This window comes from Stegostoma tigrinum, chromosome 28, assembly GCF_030684315.1.
Source record: "Stegostoma tigrinum isolate sSteTig4 chromosome 28, sSteTig4.hap1, whole genome shotgun sequence".
Classification (NCBI taxonomy): Eukaryota; Metazoa; Chordata; class Chondrichthyes; order Orectolobiformes; family Stegostomatidae; genus Stegostoma; species Stegostoma tigrinum.
The window spans coordinates 31423586-31440518 of record NC_081381.1 but is presented as its reverse complement, the minus strand read 5'-3'; the positions used below and the strand labels follow the sequence as shown (position 1 = coordinate 31440518).

General features: G+C 44.8%; 1 protein-coding gene across 2 annotated transcripts in view; it reads right to left on the bottom strand.

The window, feature by feature from the left end:
• The window catches only part of epha2b (eph receptor A2 b), a 49982-nt gene extending 34479 nt beyond the window's left edge, over window positions 1-15503 (bottom strand). Inside the window, exons 1-3 of one of the 2 annotated variants that reach the window (XM_059655614.1) lie at window positions 15399-15503; window positions 7327-7394; window positions 5715-6375 (exon numbers count right to left, since the gene is read on the bottom strand). In XM_059655614.1, coding sequence (XP_059511597.1) covers window positions 5715-6375; window positions 7327-7394; window positions 15399-15408 — 739 coding nt within the window. In that variant the 5' untranslated portion in view covers window positions 15409-15503. Of the gene's footprint in view, window positions 1-5714; window positions 6376-7326; window positions 7395-15150; window positions 15342-15398 lie in introns of those variants that run through there. The other variant, XM_048561519.2, reaches the window with a different exon arrangement.
• Between the last annotated feature and the right edge of the window lie 1430 nt (window positions 15504-16933).

The following is a 16933-nucleotide window of genomic DNA, read 5'->3' as shown; positions in this document are numbered from 1 at the left end:
GATACAGACAACTTGGTTCAATTGAATCTCTATATAAAGAACGTTGGTGCATTCTCGAGAGAGAAATCAGGATGGCAAAGAGGGGATGAGTTAGCAGATAAGGTTAAGGATAATCCAGAGAGATTCTACAAATACATTAAGAGCAAGAGGGTAATGAAAGAGGTGGCTTGGGCCTCAAAGATCAAGGAGGTCATCTGTGAGTTGAACCCCAGGAGATAGGAGATACTAAATGAATATTTCATGTCAGTTTTTAACTGTGGAGAAAGAAATGGAGTCTAGAGAATGCAGAGGAATAATCTTTGCTTTAAAAACAATTTGTGTTACAGAACGGGAAGTTCGGGAGGTCTCAAAGCGGATGAATCTCTGGGACCCAATTTAATGTATCCCAGAAATGTTGAGGGAAGTAGGGAAGGAAATTAGGAGGCGCCTTGCAGAAATATTTACGTCTATAACTAAGGGTGAGGGGCCTGATGGCTGGAGGGTGGCTGATGTGGTACCTTTGTTTAAGAAATGTTGCGAGGAGAAACCAGAGAACGAGGGATTTGAGAGTCTGACTTCAGTTGCAGGTAAATTGTTGGAGATGATTATAAACAATAAGATTTATGGATGTTTACAGAGGTAAAAATTGATTAGGGATACTCACCAGTTTTGAGCAAGGAAAATAGTGTTTCACAAACTTGAGTGAGTTTTTTGAGCAAGTTACCAAAAAAGTTGATGAAACACCTCACTGGGACTGGTAATTACATCAGAATAGAAAAAGCATAATTTTAGGAAATGAAACAGGCATAGTAAAGCCATATACCCAACGGGCAGGGGGAGAAAAAAAATCACTGACAAAATGTAAGTGGAGCAGGTGAGCTGAATGCCAAAGTCTCCGTCAGCCTGGCTTTTGAGTTGGCGCCTACAAATGACTACAGCCTACATACCATTCACTCTGACCATTAACAGAGAGCTCAGTTCTTCTTTTTATTGTTTGTGATATGGATTGTTGAGGTCAAAGTTATTTTAAAATTATTGCCTATCATGTAAAGTCAGATCTAAAACACATTCATACTGATTTTACTTGGCGTACCATAAAAAAGGATATTCATTTAAAGAAACGATCACGCATTTAATTAAAAGTGGTGTTTTGGGGAAGAGAATATTGACATATCCAAATCTCCAGGGGAGGCCAAACTAGGGAGATGACTGGTGCAAATGGTTTGGTTTTAATCTGCGTTGTTTAATTCATCAAGCGTGGTGCCAACAGGGTATCTAAGTCAATTAGGAAATAAATACAGTCAGTCCAGATCTCTGAACACACCTTCTGACTCAACTCTACCGTGAAGTTCACTAAATCAAAATGACCACATGGCATTCCCAATGACTAGACAGAGGAGGAGAGATTGAGGCCATTAAGCACATGGAACGGATGGCTCGGTGGGTTCGTTCAGATCAGGGTTGATCACCCATCTCACCTCCAAACTACCACCACCTTTGTCCCATATTCCTCCTCATCAATACCTTTATCTCAAAAGCTAACAGCGTTCCCAGTCATTTGGAGACAGAAATGGAGTGAGCTTCAAGCACACTTCAGATGAAGAAATGCTTTCCAATTTTATGTCCTCCCACACATGTCCTAATTCTAATTGGAAGGTTACATCTCCTTGTTCTACCTCACACCCCATGCAGCCAAAATTGTTTCTCCGTGTCTACCCTATCAAACAAACAGATTTTAAAGAGCTTGCTCAGATCACTTTACACTCAGAAGCCAAATCATTTTCACCCCAACCCGAGGCCATGCGCAATTAACACATTTCACTGGAATAAAGAGAAAAAAAGGAGAAAATGTAAAAACAGAGGCATGATTCCCGCTCCTGAACACAATGCAGCAGTATGGAAAAACGCCAATGGCCACCAGCTGGGTGTCTGGCTGCACTGAGGTCAAGCTGCCAGACTCACACTGGAGGGGGGGGGGGGGGGGGGGGGGGGGGGGGAACCATTTGGCCGGGCTCTGGGAAGGGTGGTTGGTTCCTGTGGAACCTATAGTCCAGCACGTGCCCCCAACACCATCAGGAGATAATTGGGACTTGCTGGAAAAGAAAGGAAGAGACAACTATGGGCAGAAAAAGCCTCGCCAAAGCCGAGCACCCTAGCTGTTTGAAGGCATTGGGTGATGGAGTTCAGAATGTCTATCACATGCAGGCTCCTAACCCTGCAGAATACCAATGTGCTCACCGAAAAACAATATCGATCAGAGAGGAGCTCAGTGCTATTGCAGCAGTCAGCTTAATAGCATGTTTTCTTATGCCTCCAATGCTTTAAATGACTAGGTTGGATCATAGCTAGAGTTGTGCTCTTCTTTTTATTAAAGAGAAGGTGCTGCTTTTCAGGCAGTGCTTTACTCTGCTGCCTTTCAAACAGCTCGTGGTTTTGTATGACTTCATCCCACGGCAGGACTGCTGAAAGATTTGAAATTCTAGCCCCAGTCCTGTGGTATATAGGTCCCACAACGACAGGACACGAAGCTAGAGCTGGCATGGATTCCATGCCAACAGGAATGCCCAGCTCATTGTGAGAATGTCCAGCTCATTGTCCGCTAGTCTAGCTTCAAATCAATACTTCCACACCCCACCTCCCACACACACACACAACACTGCGAGTGTACGCATCAAGATGTGTCATTTCAGGATTTATGCTTCTTTCAAAAGATTTCCAGCAATTCTGACAACATAAGTGAGCTGAAAATATTTAGAGAAAGATTTTGCTGGGAAAATTCAACATAAGGAAGGTTTGGAGGGATATGGGTCAAGCGCAGGCAGGTGGGACTGGTTTAGTTTGGGCTTATGGTCAGCATGGACTGGTTGGACCGAAGGATCTGTTTCTGTGCTGTATGACCACATTTATTTGAACCTCTCCTATCCCAATAATTTGCTTAAACAACCCTTCACTCAAGTAAGGAGCAAACAATTTGGCTTTAGCGACCAAACTCAGTTCTGTCTTCACCCCCATCACTTTTCACGTTTGACCACAAAGTGATCAGGAGTCAAAGACCCCTTTCAATTAATGCCACGCTCAAGAGCAATGAGGCAAATTGTCCTGAGCTACAGTTAGTCAATGCAACAGAAAGTGGGAATTAGTGTGCGCTTTCCCAATCTACGTGACCCGTTAGTACAGCAAGCCAAAGGAGCTGTTTTTCTTTCAAAGTGAAGGCCACCAGGCTCGGCTACAGTCAGAAGAACAGAGGACTCCAGGTGATCTTCGTGGCAAGAGCACCCCTCACCCCAACAACTTACTGAAATCTTATGTAAACACATCCTGGTCTAATTACAGATTAGTTTCATAACCAGATTATTAGACCTGCTTTAAAAGAGGAGTTGGCTGGTGCCAACCAGTCTGACACCTTTGTCTGTCTTCGAAATGCAGGATTTAACTCAGAAACAAGGATCATTGAAAATATCCAAGTGTAATGTTGGACATCCGCCAGATTCAAACAATAATTGGATCTTGTAGGAGATGAAGATTATCCAGTTCCTCCCTGAACATCGACTAATCCCCTTCTGTTGGTTGAAAGAAAGACTCCCTTTGTCACCCCAAGAGTCGATTATGGTGTGGTACAAAAGCCAAACTTCCACCTGTACAACAGCATATTCAACGGTTTAATATACACATGGACAGGGCAGCTCTAATGAATGTGCAGCCCAATAAATTCAACGGCTTTGTCAAATAATGCTACCTCCATCTGAACGTGCAACTAAGTGGAGTGTAATTAGCCAGAAGCAACACAAAGCCCAGCTTAGGCCTAGACAGCGGAAATGGGTTGATACACCCAGGGTCCCTACGGTTACAGCAGTTTCTCCTCCTCCTCGAGCAACCATTCCTGTGTCTCATTTCTTTGCACAGAAACAACTGCTCCCAGAGAACTGGGATGGAGCTGCAGACCCAGGAGACAGATAAATGATTTGATCAAGCTCCTGATACATCTCACTTGCCCAACTGAAACACCTTGCGATTGGTCTGCATGTCTTCTTGGTTTGAAATAGATATACCAAAAGAATTTTTAAAAAAGACCTTGATGTCAGGGATTGGTATTAAGCATCAAAACAACATCAACACTGCCAACAGGGCCATTCATACAACTAGTTTATGTTTAACCAGAGTTTGTGATGGGTTCAGAACAAGTATGTTCTCATTGCTATTTATTGTCAGGACAAAGTGATCGGTTTTGGAAACTGAAGCACAATGAGCTAGCCCCCAATGAAGAGGTTCAGGATTCTAAAGGGAAATGGACAAACACTGATTTGGTTGCTTTAAAAAAAGGGGAGGAAATCAACATCCAGAAAGTGGGGAAAATTTTATTTATGCACAGAAGAGTTATTCCCAGGGAAGGACATTGGTGCAGGTAAATATATGAAAAAGAGACACACACAGGCTTATGGTGTCTAAATGGGTCAATTCAAAAAAAAAAACAGCACCCTTTGACTGATGCAAAGAATTTTTGCTGGCAGCAAGGATGGAAATTAATCTCACCGTTGCAGTTACACCAAGCAATCAGAACTAAAATAGTTAACATTCCAGCCTCCCCAACATACTGCACAAGCATTACAGAAAATAAATTAAAACTCCCCAGGCTTCTTGACTGGGCTGTGGATGAAATACAGTCAGTAGTGAGAACAACATGGGGCTTGTTATTACGTTGAAACTGCATAAGATCTGAAGAATTGACCAAAAAAAAAACAGAAGAACTTTACTAGTAACATAGGCAGACTGTGGAATGTCTACTATACAGCATAATGGAATTTCACATATGCCCAGAAATAGGGAGGGTCTCCAGTAAATCACTGATGAGTGACGGAGGCCGCATCTCATTAAACAAACTCGCTACACAACAGCGCTCATTGTCCTATGAATTCCTTTGACAACTATGCTTCCCCGATTGTCCACCCCACCACAAACCCCACCCACCTGACCTCAAGCCCAGTGTTCGACATACCCCTCCTCAGAATTTACAGCGCGGCTTTGTTCAGTGTTCAATACTGTCTCACCCAGGCACCTGTGGTGCTGCAAAGAGAGTTCAGCTCCTGAGACTGAACCCCAACATAACTGGCCATCTGTGCAATTTAAATAAAGCGAAAATGAAAATAAATTGTATGCATGAACACACACAGCCGTGACACACACACACATTTCTGACAGAACCAAGTCCAGGATGAGCTGATTCTCTGGAGATCAGGCTGCAAATTTGACTGAGTGGTTAGCACGGCAACCTCACTGAACCAAGGATCTGGGTTCAATTTCGGTCTTGGGCAACTGTCTGCGTGAGCTTCCTCCAGGTGCTCTAGTTTCCTCCCATAGTCCAAAGATGTGCAGGCTAGGTGGATTGGCCATGCTAAATTGCCTGTAGTGTCCAGGGATGAGCGGCTTAAGGAGATGGGCCTGGGTGGGATGCTGAGGGTTGGTGTGGGCTTGGTGGGGTGAAGGGCCTGTTTTCACCCTGTAGGGATTCTATGAACTGTCACTGGAATTCCTTTTATTTACGAGACCCAATTGCAAAAAAGGTTTGTATTAACAAAGATTAAATCCTGAGCCATGTATTATTAGATGGACTGGGACTCATGTACAGCCCTGGCGATGTAGAACTGTGTCCTCTGTCGGGTCACAGGATGGAGGGAAACAAACTATATTGCGGGGTCAGTCCTCACTCTATATAACCTCAGTTCACAGAAAGGGCCTACCTCTGCAGGTTCCATTCACCATCTCGTACGCAGCTTTGCACATGCACTGCCCAACTGGGACCAGCCACTCGCCGTCAGCATTGCAGTACATCTTTGGAGGTTCGTGGGCCACCGCGTTCTCCACACAAGAGCCGAGAACCTCGGAGAGCGCTTGGGAATCCTCGCCAGCTATGGTTTCTGGAAAGGCGGCCATGTTGCGGACCATGGCTGGGCACTTCTTGTAGTACACACGTACTGACAGGAGGGCGACACAGGCACCAACATCTTGGAAAGCTAAATAAAAGCCTTTCTGCTTCAGTGGGCCCACTGCACGCACCTCGACATTGACCTTCACGTTTCGGGTGCTAAAGTCCTCTTTCTTTGTGACTTCGTCGGGGGCTATGGTGTCAATTTTTTTGAACTGGTTCTTCCTGAAAATTGTCCCATAATCAAAGTCTGACTCAACATAGTAGAGGTTGAAGGTCTCCTTGCAAGAGGTCTCGATCTCGGGGAAGCTGTTACAGTCACGCACGGTGAACTTCAGCTCGACAAATATTCGCTGAGCCTCTCCACGATAGATCCAGTTAGTCCGTAACCAGTTGTCCTGATCACCTTCCACCACATTACACACAGAGTACATGTATATGGGGGTGTCATTCCACACGTTTTGAAGAAGATCCCACTGCAAACAAGAACAGGGGATGGAGAAAATAAAATTGCAAAGTGAACAGCCATTCAGAGTTGCAGGTTGAAAGTTCCATTGAAAGAAAAGTTATTTGCCCTCCACATCATCTCTCTAAAGGCAGAGACTTGTAGCAACACTCCAATATGTCACTTGCATACAACCCATTGACAATATTACTCTTAGCAGAAAAAGCCTTACCCTCCACTTTGCACTCCCCTGCCCAGCCAACTCCCTCACACAATTCCCCACACAGGGTGGCTATAATTGATTGACCATGCTTTAGCCCGGGGATCACACAGGGGGATACCTCATGCCGATTGAGAGGCAGGAGTTCAGACTCCCCAGTCCTTGGGCAGTAAGTGCAGTCAGAAGTCAGACAATTGGATCCAACTGCATTAACGTGGCAATGCCTCCCCAGCTGGACAGCCAGTAAAATAGATGAAGAATAGCCAGTGGGAAACGGAGAGTAAAACTATGCCCCTGAAAGCATGCCTAGCTGCTTAGGAGGACAAAGCTGCCAAGAGGTGACAGGGAGAAAAGAAAAGACATGCAAAGGAAGTAAGTGAGCAGCTTAGATTTTGTATCCAATCAATGAGTGAGAAAACTGGGTTCCAGTTCAATTACCCCTCCCATTGAGATGGTCACATCTCTTCTCCCCAGGGACTTTCAAAACTGCCAACCCCTCCCACCCCCACTTTGAGAAACAAATCCAGCTGTAGAAATACAGTGCAGCACAGGGATGAATTTGGGTGGCTCAATCACCATGAAATATCGCTATAGTATTAGGCCATTCAGCCCATCGAGACTGCTCTGCCATTCGATCAGGACTGATATGTTCCTCATTCCCCATTCTTCCATCTTCTCCCTGTAACCTTTGATTCTCTTACTAATCTGTCTTAATTACTCAACAGCAGGGGAAGGTTATCCCAAAACAGCCTACGCACTCACAGCTGCATTGTATGGGTCAGTCAACCAGCCGAGCTCTCCATGTGCCGAGGCAAAATCCAGCAGGACAACTGAAAGACAAGAGTACACAAGCCATGTTAGAGCAAAGGGCAATCCACTAGACAGTGTGATAAAATGCATTCAAATATAGAAAATAAAATCTAAGAGCATGAGTCAGATGTATAGCACAGAAACAGAACCTTCAGTGCTACCTGTCCATACTGACCAGATAACCTAAACTAACCTACTCTCATTTACCAGAACTTGGCCCACATCCCTCTGAAACAACAGAACCAGAAGTGACAAGACCATTGTACCAGAGGATCACAAATCCTGAAGGAAGCAGAACACCAATGCTTCCCTTAGAGGTGGCGCTGATGATGTTGCCTAGAAAGGTAACAAAACATCTGCACACGACAGGACAACTGGCTCAGCGAGCTAACGGACAGCTGCACCTGCAACCCGAGCCACAAATTTTCACTAAGACCATAAAACACCTTTTCCAATTCTTATACCCATCCAGATGCTTTGTAAAGTGTAATTGTACCAGGTCCTCCTCAGAACATTTGCCAATTTTTCTATTCAATGATGCACTGAAAGGAATCACTGTGAAGGTGAAGTACAAACAGTGATTAAGGGACAAAGTCACAGTGTAGAACGTTCATAGAATCCCTACAGTGTGGAAACAGGCCCTTCGGCCCAACAAGTCCACACAGACCCTCTGAGCATCCCACCCAGACCCATTCCCGTTATAACCTACCTAATCTACATATCCCTGAACACTATGGGCAATTCAGCACGGGAGGAAATCCACACAGACTCGGGGAGAACGTGCAAACTCCACAGAGTCACCAGAGGGTGGAACTGAACCCGGGTCCCTGGCGCTGTGAGGCAGTAGTGCTAGCCACTGAGCCACCGTGCCGCCCATCTGAAAATATACCCAATATGTGACTGCTCCTATTCAATTTTTTGAAGGCTTTCCTGGAGATTTTCTGAATCAATTAAACAGAGCACCAGCAAAAATCCTGGAGTCTCTGACACTTCAATATTTCTCTGGACTGGTTAATGCAGGCACCAAATACCACAGCTTCCACTTTCCATTCTTATTCCGTGGATAAAGATTTAGTGCACTGTCTTTTATTCCATCCCAGGTTTCAAAAGCTGTGAAATTCTTTACATTTCTCCTTGTTCTGTAACCCTCACCATGTTTGGCATCATTTAAATCAATACTCGCAGGTTAACTGTTCCCACCACCCAGTTCTTTCAACTTTGGGAACTGTCTGGAGTGATGGGTTGAGACTCAGCCACCCTGGCTTCTCGTTTTAAAAAACACCTGCAAGAACCTCAAATTTGAGAAATCTGGCACCAAGATCAAATTACACAGCACTTACAGCCCTCAGCACCCCATCCGTCCCCTCGCTCACATACTCTTAACATAGATACACTGACATCTGCAGCTTATTAGGAAGCACACTCAAAGCAAAATGCAGTGACCTCTGATCCCCACAAACTTGATGCATGTCATAAACTGGTGTGGGCTGCTGAGGGCTCTTTCATTTAAGAAAAAAGGACGAAGACAGACGATCTGCTTTTCACTGTTGCACACAGACAACCTGTCGGGGCTAAGCAGTGTCCGACACAAACTCGGCCTTTCAACATTCCTGTGGGCTGTCAGCAAAATTCCACAGCATCCATCATTTAATCAGACGGGGGCGGTGGGGGGGGGGGGGGGGGGGGGCGGAGGAACTGTTGAGTCAGAGCTCTTCAGAAACCCACACAATCAAGACAACAATCACAGGAAGACGGCAACTCCCCCTTTTCCACCCACCTACAAACTATCTTCTCTCTTATCCTGGAAGGAATCAACTTTACTAGGTTCACATTCCACATGAAATCCATGAGTCTCCCCCAGACACTTTACTCAATCTGAGGCACTGCGGGATAAAATGTGGTATAAATGATGCCAGTCCAAGGAGGACAATCTCTGAAGAAGAGTCATCTAGACTCGAAACATTAGCTTGCCCAGTCTCCACGGACGCTGGCTGACCCGCTGTGATTCCTAACACTTTGTTTTCAGTTGAGCAACCCTACCCTTCACCAGCAGGACGCAAGCTGACTTCATATATCCAGAGCAAGAACTGAAGCCAACGTAATACCATGCCTTCCGCGCCATCCCCATTAAACCTGCTTTCTCAGGTGGAACTTCAATTGACCTAGATGACAGAGCTGGGACTTTCCTTATCTATTTGACTCAGTACCAGAATTTTAAAGGTTTTTTTTAAAAACCTGCTGGCACCACCAACGTCATAAGCAGTTGAACACATTCATTGGCCAATCTGATCACCTCAGATCATTGCAGTTCCTGGTTTGGTTCACAAACTTAAAATCCCTCTCAAGTGCACTCCAGAGTTTAACACCCAAGCCTGGATCCTGACAGCTATTGATAGGCTGGATACCGACAGCCTATTTCTATCTCAGAGGAGATTAGAACTAGGGAACACACAATTTAAAGAATGAAAGCATGTCCTTTTTAGGAGACTTTTCTCCCTTCTCTGGAAGTTTTTATTCTGTGGAATTCTCTTCCCCAAAAGGCCAAGCAGCATTTTTTAAATTTAATCAAGGGAGATAGACAAGGGAGTCAAAGGTTTTTGTAGAATGGATAAAAAAGGAAAGTGCATTTGAAACTACAACTGGAGAAGCCATGATCTTATACAGCAGCAAAGCAGGCTCAAAGGGCTGAATGGCCAACTCAAGTTCCCCACGTTCCTACATGAGGCAGAGAGAAAAACAAGTTTGAAGCATTTCACGTCTGTGACTTTTCATCAGCAAGAGGAAATGACACAGGCCTCAAACATTAACCATTTCCCTCTTCACAGCTGCTACCTGAAATGCTGCATATTTCCAGCGTTAGCTGTTCTTATGTCAGATTTCGAGCTTCTGCTGTATTTTGTGTCGCTGCTGTTGAGCAAACAGCTCATTTAGTCACTTACGAGGCAGCGTCCCACAGTCACAGACAATAATCAATGGCATGTGACTAGATAGGAGGCAGTACAGGAGCCTGATAAGGAAATCAGCAAATTTAGAGATGACACATCAAGGATCGGAACAGCGTGGAGAAGTCAATGACAGCTCTTTTTGGTCAAGGAAGTGGCACATGACTGGGAGGGAGAGATTACAGACTGACGAGCAGGTAGTGTGCATGAAATTCTAACTGGAGAGTCTAACAAAATCCTACAACATATTGGAGTGTAGGAAAAGGAGCAATCACCTAACACCCGAGGTTAGAGGAGAAACAAGTTCACTTTCTTAAACGCTCCTTTATTGCCTTACAGTAAATACCCCTGCTCCAGCCAAATTGAAACACAATCAGAACTTCTCCCAAGGAGAAAATGATCAGTGCGGAATTTTGAAGCTAGAGCAGACAGATTAAATTGGAACTCCCACCTCTAGTCACCTAATCAGTACTACCTTGAAGTATTTTAGGTTCTCCAAAGGCTCTTTGATGCTGTCCTTCATCATGACCCTAACTCTTTCCCACAACACTTAGGTATCTCACTTTTTTAATAAAGGAAAATCAGATCATTGAAAATAAACATCAGATTCAGTGCTTACAGCACGTTGTTTTACATAGCACCACACAGATTTTCAGATCTATATGCCTGTTGATGCTGCACACAGGGTTTCCTCCCGCCCTTCTTTATCAATCCTACCATCATAATCTGCAATTTCTTTCTCCCTTAACTCATCCAATTCTATTCAACTCATCTACATCATGCAATAATGAATTCTATTGGCCACTCACTCCCTGGAAAAATATATTTATTAGTAATCATCCGAGTTTATAGCCCTGGTCTGCAGCTCAATCCCATTCAAAATCTCAACAAGTTGTATCAGGTCACCCACAAATCCACTCTTTTCTAGGGGGAAAGTCCTAACTTGTTTCAATATTTCCTGATTGATCCTCGCTGGTCTGACAGTAGTCTAGAAAAGTTACCTCTGCACTTATACAATGACTCTAGTGTATACCCTTTGCATAATATGGAGACCAGAATTGGACATGTGTTCTAAACGTTCCATACAAGGGTAGCTTGTAATAAGTACAACTTTTTTTAAAAATTCTGCATTCTTAAAATGAGCCCCAGTGCTTTGACTGCCTTTCCTTTTTTAAAAAAGCCTCATTAAACTGTTCATAGTCCCTTTACCATTTAAAATTGCCTGAGACAACTTATCAAGGAAATTATATGGGCAACAGACGCCTAGTCATGGGGAGAAGGTCACTGAAGGTCAGGTCAAAAAACAAAGAGAAATGAGTTTTCAGAAAAGGTTCTATGGGAGATGGAAACTTTATGGACAGTGTTCCAGTTGAACAGAGCTATAACAAAGTAAGTAATAACCCCTGATACACGCTACAATTTCCCCCACTTTATCACAGCTGAATGAAGCCACAAAAGGAGGACTCTTTGCAGAAGAGTTTCAAGAAACGCCAATTGCAAAAGGGTTTTTTTGGCTTTGGTAGTAAGTGAAACAAGGAGAACAATTCAATAGAATTCCTAGAACAGTCCAGGGTCTAAAGCAAAAAGGAGCCCAGGAAAAACAAACAGATGACTTTAAAAGCTTAAAATTTATATTGAAAAGTCAGAAAATGCTGGATATAAATAGCGGGCTGGTGTCTGGTGAGGAGCTCCCATTGTGAAATGGCAGCCTGTCTTTTCACCATTAAAACCAAGGCATTGAAATAAAATTTGAGCAGTCTGCTTTGAGTTCAAGTATCCAGGTACATGGAATTCTGTTTCTGTACTGATTTCTTAACCAAGGATGACAAAGCTTTTTTGGTCTATGTAGATGTACCCCCTGGGTCACACAAACATTAAACGCACACTTCTATTTATTGGCAACAATCTCTGGTTGCTGCTGAATGTTGTTCAGATCCAGAGTGCTCAGGAAAACAGGTTTCCCAAAATTTCTTGGCCCATAAAATTCAAACAAGCTGAACTAAGCGGGAAATGTAATAAAAACAGTAGTGAAAAAATGTAGTCAGGTCTTTGTTGAGATGAGCACTGGCGCGATGGACTGAACTGCCTCCTTCTGTGCTGTGAAGATTTATGAGCCTATAAATGTATGCAGAAAATGAGCAAGAGTTCAGCTGGGAGTCACATAACCTGTTTCGTGAGCTCTGCCAGTGTGGGTGATTGCTCTTACCCTGGGACAGATAATATTTTAAAAGATACACTTTCAGCCTCAAAGCCCCCACCCCCAGCTCTAGTAACCAGCCAAGCTAGCAACAGGATACCAGCAACATTGCCTTTGAGAGTTATTGTTGCTTACACAGGAAAAGCAGCTCTAGAGGAACATTTCTACATCGTTCACATCCTCTCGGTAACACGGTCAAGAGCCAAATGGGAAGAGGCTATCACAAAACAAGGGGATTTTAAAGGAACTCCAGCAGCTGCATTTTAACTTCACATTTCCTGAACACAGGAATCATTTTGTGGTCATCAAGAATGTTGCCTGGTGTAGCATCAGGATGTGGAAGGCTGCATCAAATACAGAGAAATGACAGCAAAAGGGCTTCAGTGAATTTTTGGTCCTCCAACTTTGAGATGTTTAAACCCCACAACAAGTTAAAACAAAAATTACCCTTCATTCAACTCACAGCACAATTCCTAATTCTCAGCAGTACCTTTCATAATACATAAAACCAACATAAAAGACGATCAGAGGCACTTGCCAGATTAAAGAAATTGGAAAGATTCGTTTCTTGTATCTGCTTACAGAAAACAGGAGACTGCCTCATTGAAGCTTCAAAAGGATTAAATCTCTTCTTTGAAATCTAAACCAACACCTTCAGTTCACACATCACACTTCAAACATGAAGCATTTTAAACTGCTAGACTTGTGCTATCCCTTCTCTTTATTGTGGAGGTGCCAGTGTTGGACTGGGGTGGACAGGGTCAGAAGTCAGACAACGCCAGGTTACCATCTGAGATAATGGGAACTGCAGATGCTGGAGTGAAGCGGCTGATGAAGGGTCTAGGCCCGAAACGTCAGCTTTTGTGCTCCTGAGATGCTGCTTGGCCTGCTGTGTTCATCCAGCTTCACACTATTAGCTAGGTTACCATCCAACAGGTTTATTTGAAGTTACAAGCTTTCACAGCACTGCCCTCTTGCCAGAAGCGCTTCACCCAAAAGGGGCAATACTCCAAAAGCTATGATTTCAAATAAACCTGTTGAACTGTAAGCTGGTATCATCTGACCTCTGACCTTTTCTTTATTGTTTCTTTTTTTAAAAAAGTGGACAAAGGACTCCATCTTTGCTCAAGGATATTAAGTTGCTGCAGGTTTTGCAGAGCAACTTTTGGTAATCCCCTCAAATGGTAATTCATACCTCGGGTAACTGGCTGCTCCACCAGGAGTGCCATCACAACTGATCCCAGCTGGGATCCCAACTCAAGAGATGGGGAAAATCAAGATATCTGAATGATTTGAAAAAATGCCCATTCACCCACTCCTCCGTAACTGCGTTACATTCACTCAGAGCTAAAAACGGAAAACGCTGGATACAGCCAAGGGGCTACCTCTGGAAATTTTCAGGTAGAAATCTGGATCCGAATTTCAAGTTCTGATGAAATGCCCGCCCCTGTAGCAGTAATCTGTCAGGAGACTGATCCACATTTCCAGCATTTTCTGGCTTTTAATTCAACAAGTGCGGCTTTTCCTTCTCCCAAGGAAAATCCCCCTTCCTAGTACACGCTGATGCAATTGCTCGCAAATTAGTACTAATGGGGGCTTTCCTCTCACCTACTCCGCTTAGAAAGGAGGAAATGGGGTGGGGGGGGGGGGGGAGAAGGGATAGAATACTTGAATGAGGAAACTCAGGGCTTTGTGGAAAGTTGGGGGGAAAAAGGCAGGCCAATTTGGGGTGGCACAGCAGCTCGCACTACTGCCTCCCAGCACCAGGGACCTGGGTGTGATTCCACCCTCAGATAACTGCCTGTGTTTGCCCTGCGAACTGTGTGTGAATTTCCTCCAGGTGCTCCAGTTTCCTCCCACAGTCCGAAGGTGTGTTGCGTGGGTAGGCTGACCGTGCTAAATTGCCCAATACTGTCCGGGGCTGTGCAGGCTCGTATGGTAAGGCATCTGAAATCAGCGATAGGGTGGTCTGGACCCGATGGGCCGAATGGCCCCTTTCCACACCGTATGGATTCTATTCCATGAATTGGAACACACTTTCAAAGCAGCCAGCACAGGAGCAATGGGCTAAACGGCCTCTCTCTCAACTGGAAAACCTTGTGAACCACAGCTTTCTTTCCAGAAAGTCTTTCACAGTGCGGCACACTCCAACTAAGGGAGGCAAGGAGTGACAGGTGTAGACAACCAGCAGGCACTTTCTACCGAGTTACAGCGGGAAAAAAAGTTAAATCCCAGGCAGCTTCTCAACTGAAGCGACAGTCTTGTTGAGAGCCGTCGCTGGTTGGATAAAACTCAGCCCAAAGCTGCTGAAACTCAAATCGCTTTTATTCTACGAGTGAGGAGTCAGAAAGTGAAATCAGACACCTGCCCAAGACAAGAGAACCCAAATCCCCGATTCGTAACATGAATTTAAAGAAGAGACCGAGACTCTCATGCACAAACACATTTCTCACGCACACAGCGAAAGACATCGAACAGAAATAAAGACAAACCAACACGGTATATAGCCGAAGTTCGCGATGGCTAGCAACACGCTGACTTCCCCACGGTTCACCCACTACCTCACGTTGCCCACTCAATCAACATCAGCACTGGACCCGCCGTCAAAAACGCCACAAACGAGGACTTTCTCCATACCCTCCACAGCCTGCTGGCTACAACTAGCTGCCGTAAGAAACAGCAGCGAAAGCAGAGCAGGATGCCTTAGGTGCTGCGCCTCCTCCATGGCAGACTGTCGGAACGGTCAGAGTGACTGAGAGAACGCGTGAGTACAGCTTTGGCTCCGACTGAAACTTTCAGTAAACTTCCCTGATCCAAACTTTCATTCATGTCCCAGTGACGCCAGAATCCCCACCCCCTCGTCTATTGAACATTCCCAATTCTACCTGGAGACATCCAATCAGCTTGCGCTCCGCATTCCTGGCCGGGGTGTGGTGTGGAAGTGGTGATAGGGGAGGCGGGGAGGGAGCTGGCTGTGTGCCCTGGGCTGGGAGGAGATGGATTGGAGCCTGAGAACTCGGCAGTTCCCACACACAGACACACACACACACAGCATTAGGACTCGACTTGTCATGAGACAGGTTTGGGCAGGTTCTTGGAAAAAGAAGAATTACCTACTCACCGGGTTGTACAGACTACAGTGAAACCCAAACTCAAGTCATCCAGTTCTTACCATCGTCTCCCTCTTCCTCAATAAAAACCGAAAGAACTGCGAACGCTGTAAATCAGGAACAAAAACAGAAGTTGCTAGAAAAAAAACTCAGCAGGTCGAGCAGCGTCTGTGCAGAAAAATCAGAGTTAGCATTTCAGGTCCAGTGACCCTTCCTCAGAAATCAGCATGGTCTCTTTTTTTTAACCCGCACCCCTGCATCCCCACCTTAATAACTTTCAGAATAAAAACCTGAAGAACTGCGGAAGCTGTAAATCAGGAACAAAAACAGAAGTTGCTGGAAAAGCTCAGCAGGTCTAGCAGCATCTGTGCAGAGGAAAAAGTCAGTTAATGTTTCGGGTCTGGTGACCCTTCCTCAGAACTGGTTCTGATCTCTATTCCTCTATATGCCTTCTGAGGGAGGGGTCACTGGACCCGAAACGTTAACTCTTGATTTTTTTTCTTCACAGATGCTGCCCGACCTGCTGAGCTTTTCCAACAGCTTCTGTTTTTGTTCTTGTTGTTAATGAATTTCAGGCACAACATGACATTGAATTCTTCTTCCGACACCTTCGTCCTTGTGCCCGTTTTTCTGGGCCACTTCTCTTCATTCTCGCTGACCTCAGAATGCACCGTTCCCAGAGGATCCCCTCACTCTGGCATAATCGTTTATCACATCTCATCTCATCTTCTGGCATCTCTCTAATGTCCATATTCCCTGAGTTCAATTATCCTAAGCTGCTGGTTAAGAGCTCAGCTTGGCTGTCTTCAAATTCCCACTTTGGGCTGAGGTTATTATAAGGAACTGTCCTTCTCAATCCCTGCTGAGGCACGGTGACTCTCAGGCTAGACCACCACCACCAGTTGTCTCTCTCTCTCTCTCTCTCTCTGTAATGAGAGAGCAGCTCTATAGGACCAGGGCAACTTTACCTTTAATTCCCACTCTCAGTGAGTGAAGTGTTAAGTGACACATTTCTGAAGGGATGAAGCAGGGCAGGCAGGATGGAATATGGGGTGCTATTGCAAAGATGGTGCTGGGACTCAGAGGTACATGCGCACACATAGTTGAAAGCCGCTGGGTAGTCTGAAATAGTGGTTAACAAGGAAAATCTTTGTAAATAGAGGAACAGAGATCAGAATCATAGAATCCCTATAGTGGGGAATCAGGCCATTTTGCCTATCACATCACCCCTCAGAACAGCATCTCACCCAGACCCACACCCCTCCCTCATCCTTGTAACCCTATATTTCCCTTGTCTAACCCACCAACCC